General features: G+C 44.4%; 1 protein-coding gene across 1 annotated transcript; it reads right to left on the bottom strand.

The window, feature by feature from the left end:
* Positions 1 to 196: 196 nt before the first annotated feature.
* Positions 197 to 16141, bottom strand: LYPD1 (LY6/PLAUR domain containing 1; the record flags this gene model as incomplete). The annotated part of the gene is made up of 3 exons (XM_082311858.1): positions 197 to 432; positions 14819 to 14956; positions 16090 to 16141. 3 exons carry the CDS (start codon positions 16139 to 16141, stop codon positions 197 to 199), a joined length of 426 nt encoding a protein of 141 aa, XP_082167984.1.
* Positions 16142 to 17640: the final 1499 nt, after the last annotated feature.

Raw genomic sequence — 17640 nt, forward strand, 5'->3', positions numbered from 1 at the left:
TTAAGTGCACACTGGAAATTCAATCTGCTAACTGAATTCATTAGCTGCCAAAAATATCATTCCCTCTCTCCCCACAACCACTGAACTTCCCTCGCTGTTGACAGGGATTTGGAAACAAACAGAAAATAATTGCAGTGGCTTTGAAGAAAGGAGGAGATGGAACAAACTGTGTCAGGGCAAAAACCTTGCTTGGAGTTTAGCAATACAAAAACAGAAGAGCCAAGTTAAGGAGCAGAACGGTGGTTATCACGTGTGCCCTCGGCACCGCGCCCGAATTCCCCCTCTTCTTCGGCCGGGGTCCATTGCAGAGCGGAGTGTTGCAGCAGCTGATACAAACAGAGTTCACCTTCCCTGGAGAACAAAAGGACTGGTACCCAGCAGAGGCTATCAGACACGCTGCTGAAGACGCGCAGGATTTGCGATACATGATTCCTGTGACACAAAGCAAAGGTTACTTAGTTTGAGACAAACACGGTTTTGCTTTACAACACGATTCATGCTCGAAAACTGTTGCAAAACCAGTTTACATTTCCAAAGCAATGCTGGTGATTAAGCCAGACACCTCGGCTGTGACATGGCTAACAGCTCCGCACTGCAGGAGAAGCACAGTCACTCTGGTTTGGATTTTTCTTTCATTTGGTTCTGGTTGGAACCAAAAATATTACAAACTTGATTTACATAATGTATATCAAATGATGCATTTTATAACCAGAATTCTTCATCTTTTGGAATAAGCTGTTTGAATAGCTATTACTGAAATGCAGTTAGTTTGAAAATTACTTTTGTTTCTGTTGCTGGACATGTCTGAGTTGTTTAAGGTGTCTAAGTAATCACAGTTTTCTATGCTGTTAATTTGTCTTTTGAGCATTTTTTCTTTCCTTTTCTTGTTCATCTGCCACACAGAGACAAGTAACCAAGAGTAAAAGGAGAATGACTATCAGCAAAACTTTCATCTCCCCCTCCTCTTTTATTTTTTTTTAAAGAAAAACTAGAAGTACTTTTCCAGGTGATCTCAATTCTTGCTGTCTTTGAAGCTTAATACCCTCAACAACAAAAGTTTCCATTTGTACAGGAATGGCTTTTCCAAGTTGAAAGTCTTCCCTTTTTAAATGTAATTTAATTTAATTAATAATCCAATTAAATTTATAATTTCTCAAATTGTTTTTACCTGAAAAAGTACATTCTGATGCACATAGCTGTTATTTTAAAATGGCTTATAAAGGCTTTAAAATACATAGTTGCGTTTTCTCCTGTCAGAGTGGAAAATGGCTGTGGCAGTTCTACCTCTCGTTACTCTCAAATTTTCCTGCAAGTGATACAGAAGAAACTGTGTGTTGGAAAAACATAGACTTAACACATAAATAGGTAACAGAGGTTTGCTTGTATTGCCTTGCAGTTACAAAAAGAGGTATATATTTCTAAGGATAATAAAATCACTATTTCTTTTGAATATGGGATTCTCGAAAGTTTTTTTTCTTCTGAAGGGCGTGGGAACAGGATTCCGTTGGAGAACGGTGCCTCTGCATTCTGTGGCACGGTCCCAGAATGTTTTTAAATACACAGCGATTGAGACTGTTTTGGAGGGAGTGAAGCAGGAACATGACCTGTAGGTACCGAACTTTCAGTACCGGCAGATACTTGTTCAGTCCCTGGGGACTTCGGAAATAAGCTCTACGGCACCTACACAGACCAGCAGTTACCTCTGCAGTAGCAACTGCCACTGCACTACCAAGTGCTGAGCATAGCAGCAAAATGCTGTTTGTGTGGGTTATGCTTAGAAAGAAGGATTTCCTGTCTTCAGAGAATTTTAATTAAAGCAATTCTTTTATACTGTCACAACACTGCTGCCACCCCAACAATGCAGGTGTTTCCCTGTTTTGTGTTCTCCCTCTGCAAATCTAAACTCTGAAATGTGTTTTAAGGCTATCTGTCTAGTTAAACTTACGAAGAGAAGCCCTCAAGTCAGTGTTAAATCTTCCTCTGTCTCCAGTGAGCTTCAATCAATCAACACAGCAGGTAGAGCCTTTTCTCAAGAAGGAAGAGGAGCTACAGGCTGTTCTAGCTGTAACAGCAAAGGCACACAGATCAAGAGGCACAATCTTTATTACCATAGTTTGCAAAAAGAAGAGAGCTCTGTCTCTGTTGATAAACCACTGCTGTCAAGGAGCCTCAACTGCGCGGCCACCGACAGGCTTGCCATACTGAAATCTCAGCTGATGTTTCCCCACAAAGACCTGGTGCTTTGTCCATCTTCCAAGAGCTGAGGCAGACGTGACCCTTCCCGTGGCTACGATTAACTTTTTCCCTCCCCTTCCCTCTTGAGAAAGGAATTCTGTATTCAATGGAACCAGGCACAGCGATTGTTCTGCCATCTCTAATCCCACATCTCCTCATCACAGATTCCTTCCCTGGAGCTACAGCCACCCACCAAACTCAGCTGTTCCTCAGTCTTCCTTACCAACAGCAGTGAACCTCAACTTTCCCCTCAAAGACCAAGCCTCTGAAAAACTTTTGACATCGGCAGATTTCCTATTCCTGTTGTTTTATATAGATCACTCTCTTCCTGCCATTTCCTTTGCACAGGGTTCCTGCAAAGCCCTGTTCACAATTTGAACTAGTAAGTGCTTTATTAGTTTAGGTCCCTGAAATATCATATACTTTGCAATTTGCCTGTAGACTAGGAGACTAGAATTGTTCAGTGCTGTGAACAACTAGGTAATGTCCTCTGAAGCATGGTAACTCTAGGAGACCTCTCCTGCAAAAAAATCAAAGTTCTGCAGCTTAACTCCATGTGTTTACAACAGCCCTGTTCTCCAGGATAAATTCCACAGAATAAACCTGAGCTCCTTTTGAAGTCAAAACACAGCATTCCTGCAGAGACCGAAACTTTACAACTCAAAGTTTCATGCACAGATGGACCATGTTCATGCCTAAATAGAGAGAATAAGCTAACCGGCAGTAAAATCCCATGGTAACACTTCTCCTGTGGCTTTTCTGTAAATATGTCTTACGGTCGGAAATTCCACTCCCAAATGATTGTTTATTCCCATTCCCAGCTCTAGGAATCTGAATTGTAACACGATTCTTTACAAAATTAAAAAAGTCAGCACTTCCATCAGGTTTTCAATAGCTACGTGGCTAAAGACATGCCCTTCACATCCAAGGTTTTTTTTTTCTTTAACTGATAGATTCTTTTGAGCTCGCATATCAGCTGCTATCATACACTAATTGTGCTTTTTACGAAGCATCAGCTATGACCTAAATTTGATCAGCAGAGGCAGGCTGTGCTTTTTCTCTAATTCTGCAGTATCCTTATAGCAAGGTACAATGAAAACAGGCATAGAAGATTGACGGAAAAAAAGAGAGAATGTCAACACTACAGGAGTGACATTTTTAAAACATTTCAGCCGTGACTTCACTTTTTTTTTTTTTACCATGAGTGTGAAAAAGCAGTGACACTTTAAATAGTATAAATTAAAGTAAGCCAGGAAAAATACTCTTCAGTTTTCTTCCTATCATATTGTGATTCCAGTTTAATTGTAGTAGGAAGAAAAATTAGTACCACTGCCTTCCATGGTTTGATGCCAGGGACACTGCTCCCCTTGCTCCAGCAAACAGGTTAACGTACCCCCGTTACTGCAGTTCACCCACTGAGCTCGGACTGGACAGCAGCATCCATTCTGGATCACCTCTAGAGATTAATTGCTTTCCTATCTCAAGGATGTCCTTCCTCAGACTCCTCTCTTGCAGTGGATTATTGTACCGTTGAGCCAGTTCTGAAACTATCTCTGAGATCTTTCTGAATCATTCGCCACCAGCAGGCTGAACTGCAGACAGTTCTTCAAAGTGGTTATCTGCCTCGTAAGACTCATACCACAGACATAACTGCTAATTACTGGATATTCTTGCTTCAGCAATCAGCTTGATACGTTCATTAACACATCACCTAGAAATAGAATTGCAAACTTTTCTGGCAGCTCTTCTTCTACCTCAGATTGTTCCGAGTTGCTGGCTAGGCAAAGAGACTACATGTTTTACACTTTGCTTTTACTGGGATGGGGTCATTCCCAGCTACCTACCCTCAACGGTTTACACTAGTGCTCAATTAGTATACTTACTATTATACAATTAGTCTATTTACTGCCCAGTCTCTTGATGGATGAGTACCGAATAATCCATCCTTTTTCATGGATTCAGCAGCCCGGTGACGGCAGTGTGGGTTATGCATAGGTGTAGGTACTACAGTGATGTTTTGCTATGAAGTACCTACTACTGACCAACTGATTTTCCTTCATTTTGGCTGCAGGGTTGTGGGGTCGGCTGAGGATGTCGTTCAAGTACAAGTACTTTTAAGAAGAGAGAGGAGTACACAAGGCTAGAATATCTGTGTGATAACGCAGTCGTATTTCACACCCTCTGCTTCCACATACACCTACTATAACAATCACTAAAAAAAAAAAAAGTTTTGCGCTTAAATTGGGCATTGAAAACTTATTCCTAGGCTGAGCAACTTGCCCATCGTTACGCCTCTCTCTGCCCCACTTGTGGCCGTACATTTAAGTGGTGTCAAGGCCCAAACCGCTATTTCTGGAGGATTTCTGCCTTATTCCATGCAATGAAGCGATGGTGTAAATCTCGAGGCTTTTCCTACAGTTCCTGCTTGTAATACTGATTTTCTCACCTAGATCCATTCTGTACATACCCCTCCCCAGCTGCCAAGCTCAACCCCCCCTGCTTAGCTGCAGCCTGGTCCTGTGCATCCGCACGCTGGCACTCTGTTTTGGCCACATGCAGATCCATTCAGTCTTGATAGCAACAAACAACTCATGATGCAAATCCAAAAGTGAGAGTTCTTCCACCTACCCTGTCTGCAGAGCCCAGTACACGTTCTCTTGAATAACAGCTTAACTTGTTACTAGGACAACCAAAAAAGGTGACATCACACCTACTTCTTACACTGTGTGTATGCAGAAGGCACAGAAGATCCAAGCTTTTTCTCTTACTGCTTGAAAAGGATCTTATTAGGCACCTCCGACTCTTCTGTTATAGCAGGTACAGACAAAAAAAGCGCAAGTGTAAGCATGACTCTGCAACTTAAGAGCCAGCCATAATCCTAGCAGTGTCTAACTTTAGTTTGCACCTGTACTTGCAAGACTGTCCTTCAGCAAAATACACAGAAGCCAAAACAGGCAACTAGGATACCACCTCCGAGATCAGTGACCTAATTTCTAAAAAAGACGGTCACTTTCCCACTCTACGGCCCAGCTGCTCTGAAAGGGCTTTCTGCAATGGCACACCTCAGCAGGAAACTGCAGGCCTCTGCTTCACCCCAGAACAGTCCATGGCCTCAAGGCCACAAAACTCTCAGCTGTTAAGTCTGACTCCCACCAACACTAACTTTACCAAGCCAAATGCTCTATCTATCTTATGGATTATGACTGACACCCCTCATTTTTAAAGAAAGCTTTTGCTACAGCATTTTGTACATATCCAGTTTCGTAGGCATGCCTCAAGTCAGATTTGTCTTCTGCAACTCATTCCACAAATACTGCTTTAGCAAAATCTTCTGCATGTACTCCGAGTACGCGTGCTGCATCAAATCTTTTGGAGCATTAGAAGACAATCTATGCCCAACTGGTGTCCACGAGCAAGGCATCCTTGAGCAGTCACAAAAGCGCCTTTTCAGGACTGGGCCAGGAGTCGGAGGCATACACAGAGCCATAGCTTCAGGCATGTAGAAAAGTTTTATATCTTAAGAAACTCAAAGTTAGCAGGCAGATCAAGACAAGTTTTGAGGTGTGCCATTACAACTTTGGCAGAATTTCTCCACTCAACTCTTTTGGACTTGGTGCTTAATTTTGCCCATCTCCTCCAAGCAAAAGGCAGAAAACCATCCCACAGTGGACAATTCACATTGTGGCACACGCAACCCATGAGAAGCCCCCAACAGTTGTCCCAGCTCTAGTGTTAGGATGCCTTCATGATTTGTTTGTGATTTGGTTTGGGTGTTCACTTAAAGTTGCTGTTTGTAAAGGCAACCGTAAGGACCATGTGTATGAACTGATGCTCCCTCTTTGTTTAAGTATCCTGAAGAGTTCCAATTATCTTATTTCACTGAAACTTTCCCTTTTCTGGTCTTCGTGAATCTGCAAGTTTTCTTTCTTGTTGTTCTTAGACTTGATGTCTTGTCTCCCTATCCATGCTTGCCTTGCGATTTCCACTATGTATTTCATCCTTTATTTCTTGCCCTAAACTGTCACTTGCTTACCCTCCATGAGTGACATTCAGTAGCCAGTAGCAATTATAAAAGCTCTTCTTGTGATGTCTGCTGAAATCTAAAATGAGAACTTGTACTAGCAACACCACCACGTAAACATTTAATACCCCTTTCTGAGGTACATAAATGTGACTATTTCTGGGTTTTACTGTATCAGTAATGTTCAAAATTGGGTTCAGACTACACACAAATAGGTTTCTAAATTATGGTTTTTAGTTTTCATATTCGGTTTTATGCCCATCTTTTCATGCCTTCAGTGGTTTTGCTATGGTAATTGTCTATTCCTTAGCTAGTACCTGCTCACATGCATCATACAGTAACAGACTGCAAAGGGTCCTATTGTGATTTGCTCTCTGTTTTCTAGAGAAAGTGATTATAAATATTTTATCTAATAAGGGCCTGAATATCTTAGAAGGTGACTGAATGTTGGAAAGCAATCATTCTTCTGACATTGTGCTTCCCCAAACAGTCATGGTTTTAGTCAGATCATGTTTTTATTGGTTTAAAGTATGAATTAAGCTTCCCCAACAGAAATCCTTTCATCTATGATTGTAAATGCACTGTTAAAAAAACAGTTTAAGCCAGTGTAAAGTATAACCATATCCAACCATGTCCTCTGTGTTTCATTTTACACTAACTCTTCCTGTCCTCGTCTCCTCAGCTTTCTCTCTGGAGCTCACGAGTGGTTTAAATAATTTGCACCTTGCCAGAGATTTTATCATGAAATTTACTAGCTGCCTCATAAACAGCTCATTAAATACTGTAAGCAGCCATGATCAGTGTTTTCCAGATGACAAAAACAGAGGCACTGAAATTAAGTGACTTGAAATCTATTGCAAAGCTACGTCACACGCTTCCTGATTTTTAATCCTGTGTTTTAGGACTGCAGCTATTTCATCCCTATCCCCTCCTTTCGATGCATTCAGTAGACAAGATAAAAGCATATTTATGCCATTAGGCTCTTACAGAGTATACAATTCTGTTAAAAAAAAAAAAAAAAAAACCAAACACAGAAAAAAACAAAAAAAACCCCACCAAAACCAAAATAAAACACCCTCCCCCAAACCCTACCTGGTTGAATTAGCACATTTTCATCATAATTTTCTATGAAAACTTACTCAACATCATCACAACTCCCCCATATACTTGGCACTTTTAAAAAGTTGTGCTTTTTTGCGGAAACTAATAGGAGGCTTTTGACAATGAAAGACTGGTCTCTTCACTCTCCTTCTGACCCTAACTGACATGGCATCTCGCAGAAATTAAATCATCTTAGAAGAAAACTGGACAATTGTTGACCGACAGAGAACAAGGGTTTGGATTACCGTGATATCGCTTTGTAAGTCATGCCTTCTAATTCTGGTACTGGAAATATGAATCAAAACTGCATTGTAAATAATGTAAATAACAGCACAAAGTAGTCTTTGTCATTGCTTGCAGTATCACAAAGCAGAAGCAAGGCATTAAACTGCTTAAAAAATGCATAGGCTGAGAAAGTTAAGTACAGCTGCTAATGGTGGTATTATCAAATAATTTTTAAAGCCACTGGAGGCTACAAACCAGAAGTCAAAGCTCAACTTTCACCTGCATATCCAATTCTTTTGTTTTCTACTGTCCTTATTAATTTCTCTGCTCACTAATGCGGACTTACAGTCAAGCACTAAAACATACGATCTTTCAAACAAAGCTGGCTCACGGCCTTCCATCATCCGTGCTTTCCTGATATAAAAGTAGGTAAATGCCTTGGATATCAAGATCAAAATATACATTATCTTCCAGCAAGAGAGGTGAACTTAGACTTAATTTTCAGAACTGTGTTATGAGCATTTTTCTTGACAATCCTTATCTGCTGAAATGAACTGGGAAGCCACAGTCCTTATGCCTTTACAAATGTTAAAATGCCATATCCTTGTAATAAGGGTAATAATAAATAATTTTACACCCAAATAGTCTTTTTGCATCCTACTAATTAATGTCCTTGCCAATTTCAATAGAATGGCTCACATGTTTACACTTGCATGCCAATACCTTTGAAATCCATTCAGCTTTTATATCTTTAGCTATTTTCATGCTTACAGTTTTGCAGCTTGTTCAACTTCAGAGTAGGATTTGCCTGGGTTTTGTATTACTTTTTCCACATTCAAAGACTCGTTGGTAATTTGGCAAAATAGGTTATATCCAGTTTTCAAAAAAAAAAATACCAGACTACAAAGGAAAAATGGAAATGAAAGCAGTTTGGATTAATTAAAACACGCTTGCCCATGGTTTGGTAAGGTCACTGAGAGCTAAGACAAGTGATAGGGGCAGGCCACAAGAAGGTTTTGGAAACACAGACTCATCTGTGTGTGAAATGCAATAGGAAACTCTTAAAGGAGGTTTAAGAGACACCAGGTTGTGGGCACTCTATCCTCACAAAATTCATTTGTGTACCTTTCATACAAGTCTGAGAAATAAACATAAAAAGCTATTGTCCATGTCCTGTGAAAAATGAAATTCACTGGACCAGATACCACAACTTCCTTAAAATAATACAGCCCTTCATTACTTCTGCACTTGGATCTTTGTCATGACTTTCAAGTCATAAACTGCTTGAACTGTTAACTCCACTGTTGCTTTTCCACATTTAAAGGCAGTCAGAACAGCGATCTACTACATACCATCTGTAATTTCTCCTTAGCTGATGCACTTACTTCAGTTCATCCCGTATGTGGCTGGAAGTTTTCCGAGCAGCCCAAAGATTGGAAGGAATTTACTAGTAAGAAAACAGCTTTGGCATCTGAAAAAGTGTTTCTGAATGGTAATATAGCCACAGCTCCAAGTTTTCAGCAGACAGTACAAATTAACAACATATACTGTAAGTCTTTTATTCAGCATCAAAAATGAACTGCATGTTTCCAACACTGGTTACTATGTCTTCATTTCATTCGGCACCTGGCAGCACAAGATATTGTGTTATAGATAACAACTGTCACATGCCAAGTTTTGTTTTGTTGTTGGTGGTTTGTTTGTTTTTTTTTTTTTTTAAGTTGTCAGTAGAGATTTATTATATTATGTTTTACTTTGATTAAAAAAAGACCCAAAAGTTCTTTTGAGTTATATTGATAGGCTTTGACCAAAAGAGACAGTGTAGAAGGAAATAAAAATAAAAAAATCCACTGCCAGATCAGTGCATGTTTCTTACTCATTCTAAATGGATACTGGGGATGCAGCTATTACCTATAAAACTTTAATGCCTACAGTGATTCTGAAGACATTAAACTTTGTATGCTGTTTTAATCATTTTGTCAATAAACATACACCAGGGTATAATCTCCCCTTGATACAAGTATGCAATTAGTATTAGTAGTAATGGATGCTACACATGGAAACAGAAAAAAGTATGTGCTTCTGTAATCCCTAACAGGCAACTTAATCATGGCAGCAACACAGTAAGATTAAAAAAAAAAAAAGTAATAATCGCAGGTAAAGAATTTAATGTAGGCCAACTCATCACACAACTTCGACACTGTTTTCCTCTGCCTGATAGAACAAATGACTGGGAAACCAACACTGAGAAGAGTTAAATAAATAGATAAATAAATAAAATTACAGTTCAACAGTGAGATGATGATCTTGTTTATGATGTTCCCATGCACTACTTTTAAGCACACAATTACAGCAATTGCTTTAATTACACTGCAGGATTATATACTATGTAAATACATTAAAAGGACTACTGATAAACCAAACAAGAGAAGTTTCTTATTGCGGATTAATAGAAACAATGAAGTTGTTTCCCAATTCACTTGCAAAGGAAAATTCATAAACAACCTTAGTTTTATATAGACAGACATTTTAAAATATCAGTCTTGCTACTGTGGATCTTTTCTTTTTCCCCTTTCAAAAGTAAGTTTGTAAAAGTACGTTCACAACTACATTAGAGCACAAGGTATATTGTTCAAAGCATACACATGAGCAGATTTACTTACAGTGAGTTCTGAGAAATTTAGACTGGCTGCCTTTCTGGGCTGATTGTCTCATCCTTCATGCTTTATTCCTTTCTGATCTATTCACATTGCAAGTTTCATTTTGCCTTAAGTAGGTTTTAGAACAGCCTTACCGCTCAGATAGCTCTTGCCTTCAGTAAAAGGTGAACTTCATCATCACTATGTTTTCTATGATATATGTATAAAAGCATATATACATTATATACTCATCTACATATCATCAAGATGTTTCATCTGATCCCAATGTACTGTGGGATTTCTTTGTTCCTACATATATTCTAAAAACGAAGGAGCACTGACATTTTTAAGTTAAAAGTTCATAGATGGGAAGGAGAGAGGCGACTGGGAGAGGGGACTCTGCCATGGGTATTTACACAAAGTGCCTGCAAGTGGAATTACTGTAAGCAAGAACTTTGATCCTCTGTCAAACATTTCACCTACACAGTTTTCAAACACCTGCTCATCCAGCTGAAGAATGCACTAGAAATGTGTCCCTTATGTTAATTTCTGTGGGACAAAAATTACTTGGAGTAGTCTTCAGTGCCAGTTCCCATGCTCACCGTTCATCCCTCTAAAGGAAGAAAGCACGGTGGGTTTTTTTTGTTTGTTTGGTTGGGTTTTTTTTAAAAGATTAAATCAACAAATTAGTTTGTAAGATTTTGCATTGCAGACAAAATACTGTCCTTTCCTTCTGTATATCTCCCACTGGAACAGAATGTTAACATAATTGCATAGAACTTGTTCTAGCAAAATTTTTAAATACAGTTCTGCTTAAGGTGAGAAAAATATTTTGTCATTTATTTGACAAAAAGTCTTCAATTCTGTGCACTGGCAGATCCCCAAAGTGCAACTGCAACATAAACTGCAAAGTGCATGTTTACAGGGGAGGCAGAATTATACTTGTTCCACATAATCAGATACATGCTTACCTACTGCTCAATTCTCAATTAATGTTAAGCTGTGAAATGCAGCAAATTTCTACCTGATACTACAAACAGCTGGGATAACGTGCCTGCTGATCTAATTCAAAGTCTTAGTGACGAATACCTGCATTCTTAGCTACTCACATCAGAGGCTGTCACAGTAACAGCCACCTTTTAAGCTCTGGGTTAGAAACATGCCTATGCTGCTGTTATTTCTCACCTGAAGCCGAAAAATACTTCCTAAGATTGGTTCTCCAGAAATTCAGATGATGTTCTATGAGAACACAGTGACATTTAAAGCACTAACCCTAATTTCATAGCAACTGGAGTGGTTTGTTTAACTATGATCAGGTATAAGGAACTATTTACAACATAAATGAAAAAAATTGCACAGAGTTGTAGCTCTCCGCTGCATTGTTTATACAAAGTTTAATACAGAAATGAAGCTGGACCATAGAGCTGTCATCGCACAACTCAATGAACACTAACAAATACATAAGAAAAAAAGTCACTGGCTGGGGACTATATTGCAGGCACACCACAGAATGTCAGTCAGCAACCCCCTTGGTAGCAAAACAAACACACAGATTAATGCATACTGCAAAGGAAGGGTGACTACATCAATAGGTTACTGATTCAGACCATGAACTTTATCTCAAAATATTGCATTTAACTTTTAAATAAGGTTTAGGAGAACTTGTAACATTTTGCTCACTGACACAGCTATATTTTATTAAGGACAAAAATGGGTTAGTCTATAAAAATTAAATTATACCCTTTTGACTGTATCTAGTCAAGAGGAAAAACTCTAATTATGAGATTGTGCTGTCACATAAATGCAAATTCACATCTTTCATATTCTGGGTTAAAAATTCAAACGGAAATCTATTATAAATTAAAATCAATATTTGAAACATTTTGGGTTTCAGTGATAAGCAACAACCAAAAGAATCAAGTTCTGAATATACTGGTAGAAGTAGAATGAATTATTAAATAAAACTTTGGGAGAATAAGGCATTTATATGACACACATTTAAATATCAATTAGGAAAAAAACCAATAAAGGATGATGAACTGAATCATCTTTTTTACAACCAATCCTCTCTAGAATTGACTGAGGATAACAGAGAAACTAAGCTTGCAATGTAAATTTCACTCAATTTGAAAGAGTTAGGTTAAAAATTTAAATTTATTCACTAGCTGAAATTTACAATCTCTAAGCTTAAAATGAATAAGAACTGCATTTATAGAAGTAAATTAAATAAAATAGAACAGTGGTACCTGCTATGCACAGCATGCTAGTTACCTCCTAAAGGGAAAATCCAAGGATCTGCTCAGAGACAATATAAAATTGCACAAAAAAACCCCACCAAAACCCAAAACCAACCCACCCAGAAGTTTCTTTTAAGAGCTCCTTATTTACTATATTGCAAGCCCATTTCTTCACAGGCATAGGACAAGTTATGCATCGATGTATGTCTAAAATCTATTAAAACAGTTCCAACTTGCATTGTCTGTGCCATAGTCACACGGGCCAGACTGCAATCTTGCCTGCTAGTCTGAGAAAAGATGCGTGACTGACTGCCCCATCCCACACACGCAGCACACAAGTGGCTGTCTCTTCACATAGCCGCGGGCGTGCGTACGCACACATGCGAGCCCACTTATCCAGAAGAGTTGCACTTTAACCTCTGCGGGGTTTACCTGACTGAAAACACTCTTCCAACACTCACCTGAAGGGAAGATTACAGATGTGTTTTGAGAAGGCTGATACAGCCTGAGGTTGTCTTGAAACGAAAACATGAAGGAACCAGGGAAGATATAAAAAAAAAAAAAAAAACAAAACCCAAACAACCGAAAAAACAACAAACAAGCAACACCAAACAACTGTTAAGAATTAAATGAGAACTGACTTTTTTGTCTGTGTCTATATACCATGTTGATAGCCCTTCCAATCGCTACAGCGTCCATTCAAACCTATTGAAAGTACTATAAAAGCTGTGGTGCGCAGATAGCAAAGCTTTCAAACATTCATTTAGAGGTACTCGGACTTTAAAAGTACCTTGCAAGCCGTAACTATCTCCCATCCCCACAACCCTTTCCAAGTAAACTTGAAATAAAATACTCCAATAATATATAGCTTTAAAGAGACTAATTTTCCTTCAAACATACAGCTTTTTTTTCTACACTGGAGAGCTTCTAAATATTTTACAGAAATACAGTCACTGTGGATGGTGTTACCCAGGCTGAAACAAAGTACCAGCAGTTCAGCTACTGTTGATAGGTAACAACAATTCTTATTATTTTTCGATGATTCCTAATGTAGCGATCTGAAACTACCAGCACCAGCAGAATGAGCCGATTGATAAGTGCTTTGGAAATACTAATGAGTAGTGTCCTAATGCAAAGAACCAATGTTACTGTCCAAGACAGAGGACTGCACACATTTGCTGGGTAGAGAGGGATTCTGCTGTTACTGAAGGACTCGCTGGGACAACTTGATTTATATTAACAGCATAACAACAGTCCTTTACATCGGTAAACTCCATGCTCTAAAGCACCGCCCTCCGTTGCAAGACGTGCAGCCCCAGAGGGCAGCTTCCCTTCAGTCAGGGTTCTGAGGCCCCAGCCCCCTGCTCCTTAGGCCCACCGCTCGGTGCGGAGGTCGCGCCTACGCTGAGGCACACCAGCGAGGTACCGCTACCTTGCCCCTTTTAACGCCTCGCGTCTTAACGGCGGTCTGCACTAAGAGCAGGATGCTACGTGAACTCCAACGCCCACAAACACGTTGCCTTGCCACCCCGCCCAGCCCTGAAGTCCCCGATACAGCTGTAGTCTTCTGCTCACAAGAGATGGCTACAGAGCGATGTGGTGGTCTAAAAACCAAGACAGTTCTCTCTAAATCTCAAATGCCTTCCATGATGCCGAATAAAAAAAGCAATTTATAGCACAGCTCAAAAGACAATAGAGGCAAGAAGCAGAATCACAGCTAGTTTCCTCTTGAACACATTTATCTCCAAATATGCTAACTTAATATTAATTACAGTAAGGAAAAAGCCCCCTTAGACTTAGAAAATGAGTAAGACAACTATATCCATTTGTGCCCTCCTCTCCCCCCCAAAGTCCCAAAAGTGTTCTTTTTATCCCTCTCTCCCTTTTGCTTGATGTTTTCTTTTATGGATGAAAGCAAAGACGACTACTTTCCTTCCCTTAAGATGAACCTTCAGAGTATATGAATTGCTAGAGTAAATAAAAGAAAGGAGGGAATTACTAATTTAATGCTCTTCCATCTCTTGGGAAAAAAACCCATGTAATTAACTGTAATGAGATTAAACTAACTTGTTGTTATTAATTTCCCAGGACTGGGAAACTAAATCTGAGACCCATAAGACTGTGTATTAACAGCTTTATCAACATTTGGCTTGCATCCTTCATTTTTTACACCAGTTTTAAAGGAAAATGATTAACTTTATTGAGTTGCAAAGTCACTCAGAAGTATAAGAAATTGAATCTGGTCCCTTTAGGCAGGAATGCTAGATTAATCTGTAGCTGAAGACAGTGAATGGGTGGGGCCAAAAGCAACAGACGCTATCCAACACAAATAAACAGAAGTATGATTATTAAATTCTTACCAAAACTTTTTTCCATTACTTCTTTCTGACACATATCTTGAACGTTCACTGTACAATTCACGATGAACTCTGGAGCAGAGCAGTCATTATTTAGCTGGAACTCCTCACACTGGTAGCACTGTATTTGCAAACCCAAACCTAGAACAGATAGAATTTTGCTCAGAATAATAATAGTAATAATATTAAAAAAAAAAAAATCAACACGTGCCAGAAATCTTACTTATCTTTCCCTCTTCGCATTTTGCTGATCCTAACTACTCAGCAACTCAGCAAAAGTACGACTTTGACAGAAATAACGTAAAATCGACGCGTCGCCCACTCCGCTGAGGCTACGCCTTGCGTGCTCAGCACCCGGTGCAGAAGCGGGCTCCCTTCCGCGGGGACCCCGGGGCGGGCAGGCGGCGGCACCGCCGCTCCGGCCCTGCCTCCCCGGGCGCGGCGCTGGGGACGCTGCCGCCAGCAGGCGGCGGGCACCGGCACCGCACCGGCACCGCGGCCGCTGCCGCCCGCCCGGCCCCGGGGCTGCCCTCAGCGCGGCGGGCTAAAAACTGTCCGCGCTCCAGAGAAAGCGACCCGGCTAATAGATATGCTTTGGCTCTTATCTGTGCCGACGGGTTTACTTAGCTACTAATTAATTACAAATGACTTAATTACTATTTTGCCATGCACAATTACAGCTGCGGAGCATCCTTCACCTCCCTCCTTTATCATGCAAACGAGGTGCTCCGCACGCCTCGCCAGGAGCCCTCCTCCCAGCCCTCCGCTGGGCCCCGCGCCGCAGCGCGGCGGCTCCCGCAGCCCCGTCGGGGAGCAGCGAGCGCCTCGTCCCGCGGCGGGGAGCGACCCCCCCCAGCCCCGCGCCTCCCCTCCGCCGGGAGCGCTGCGGCGGCGGGACCGAGCCGGCTCCCCGCCGGGGCTGAGCGCCAGCCCACCGCCCGGGGGAGGCGTGCGCGGCGCCGGCCGTCAGCAGGCGGCATCCCCCGAGTCCGGTGCTGCCTGCGGAGCGCAGCGCGCCTCGCCTCGCCCCGCGGGCGGCCGGCGCCGGGGCAGCGGGCCGGGCTGCGCCCCGGCCGGCGGCGGGGAGCTCTCCGGACCGCGGGCTCCGCTGCCCCGCGCCGTGTGCGCGGCCGCGGGGTCCCCGCTGAGCGCCCGGCGCCAGCTCCGTCGAGGGGCTGCGAGAGGACGAAGCCTCCCCACGGCCGCTGCGGGCAGCGCCGCGCAGCCCGGGCTCGCCGGCGGCGCCTCCGGGGGAGCGGCGCGGAGCGCCTTACCTGGAGCCAGGCACAATCCCCAGAAAGTTGCAGCGAGGAGGAAGAGCCGCATCCTCCCGGCGCCGCGGCCGCCGGGCTGGCGTGCAGTCGCGAAGGGGCATCAGAAGGAGGGAGGCAGCGGAGGCGCCGCGCACTTGTGCCGCTTCCCCGCCGCCTCCGCTGCCCAGAGGCGCCCCGGGAGCAGGCGGCGGAGCCCGCCCGGCTCCCGCCCTGCCCAGCCCCGCGCCGCGCTCCAGCCTCGCCGGAGTTGAGCGCTGAGACTGGGAGAAACTGTACGAGAAGGGAGAGCTGGGGGGCGGCTCCCCCTCCCTCCCCCAGCACCATGTGATGCCGGCGGAGCGGGGCGGGGATCCCGCCGGCCGCCCCGCACCTCGCCTCGTCGGCCGCGTTTCGGCGACGGGGAAAGTTGAGCGCGGGAGAAGACGCCCCGCTCCTGCCCCCGCAGCCCGGCCGCGCCGCCAGCTCGGCGTCCACCTCGCAGGGCGCTGCGGCGGGCTCCCGCCAGCCTCTGCCCGCCGGGGCGGCTCGATCACCCCTCCTCCGCTCCCCGGGGCGCGGCTGCGAGGCGCGGGCACCCGGCCCCCGCCGCTTCCCCGCCCGCCCGAAGCCCACAGGTGGCTGCCGCAGCGCGCCCGTGTGCGGCGGGCTTACGGGCCGGGCCCCGCTGCCAGGCGTCGCTCGCCTCCCCCAAACGCCCCGCCAAGCCCACCTTCCCCGGGGGGGAACTGAGGGAAGGCGCGGGCCCTCACTGACAGGCGCCGTCCTCTCCCTTCGATCGGGAGGGATCCCGTTCCCTGAACGGGAACTCAGGCGTAAAAAAACGGGAGGGAAACGGGCGCGGTGGCCGCCTACGCGTCGGTGCGGCAATCCCCTGCCGCCTCCGCGGACGCACGCCCGGGCTGGGGCGGGGGGGGGGTCGGCGCCCCGCCGCTCGCTGCCGGCGGTTCCGGAGCCGGCCGCGGCACCTCTGGCCCGGGGCGCGTTGACGCCTCTCGGCCGGCGGGGCGGGCTGAGGCGGCGGCGGCCGTTAGCGCGGAGGGGTGGGCTGAGGCGGCGCGAGCGGCGGGAGCCGTTGGCGGGGCGGGCCGAGGCGGCGCGAGCGGCGGGGGCCGTTGGCGGGGCGGGCCGAGGCGGCGGGGCCGTTGGCGGGTCGCGGCTGAGGCGGCGGGAGCGGCCAGGAGCCGTCGGAGGCCGGGGAAGCGGGCAGTGCCGGCCCGGGGTGAGGGCAGCGCAGGGCAGGCGAGGGGAGAGGCCGACAGGGTGCCGCGGCCAGGTCGTCGCTGCCGGAGCGGTCTGTGCTTTAAGCCAGCCCGAGGGGGTGACTCGTCTCTCCTCCACGGATAACCACGTCCTTCTCTTCGATCGTTTCACAGCCTTATCTGCAAGTGAAGAGTCTGAATTCAGCTCAAATTGCTTTTTAGTCGCCGTGTCGCGAATGCATCTGAATGACCGACTCCTGCCTGCACGGGCGTTGCTTCCAAGGCTGGGTGAGCTGCAGGGGTACGGCTTGCACAGCCTCCCGCGGGCATCCGCTGCCTGGCGCTGCTCCCC

This window comes from Platalea leucorodia, assembly GCF_965183815.1.
Source record: "Platalea leucorodia genome assembly, chromosome: 5".
Classification (NCBI taxonomy): domain Eukaryota; kingdom Metazoa; phylum Chordata; class Aves; order Pelecaniformes; family Threskiornithidae; genus Platalea; species Platalea leucorodia.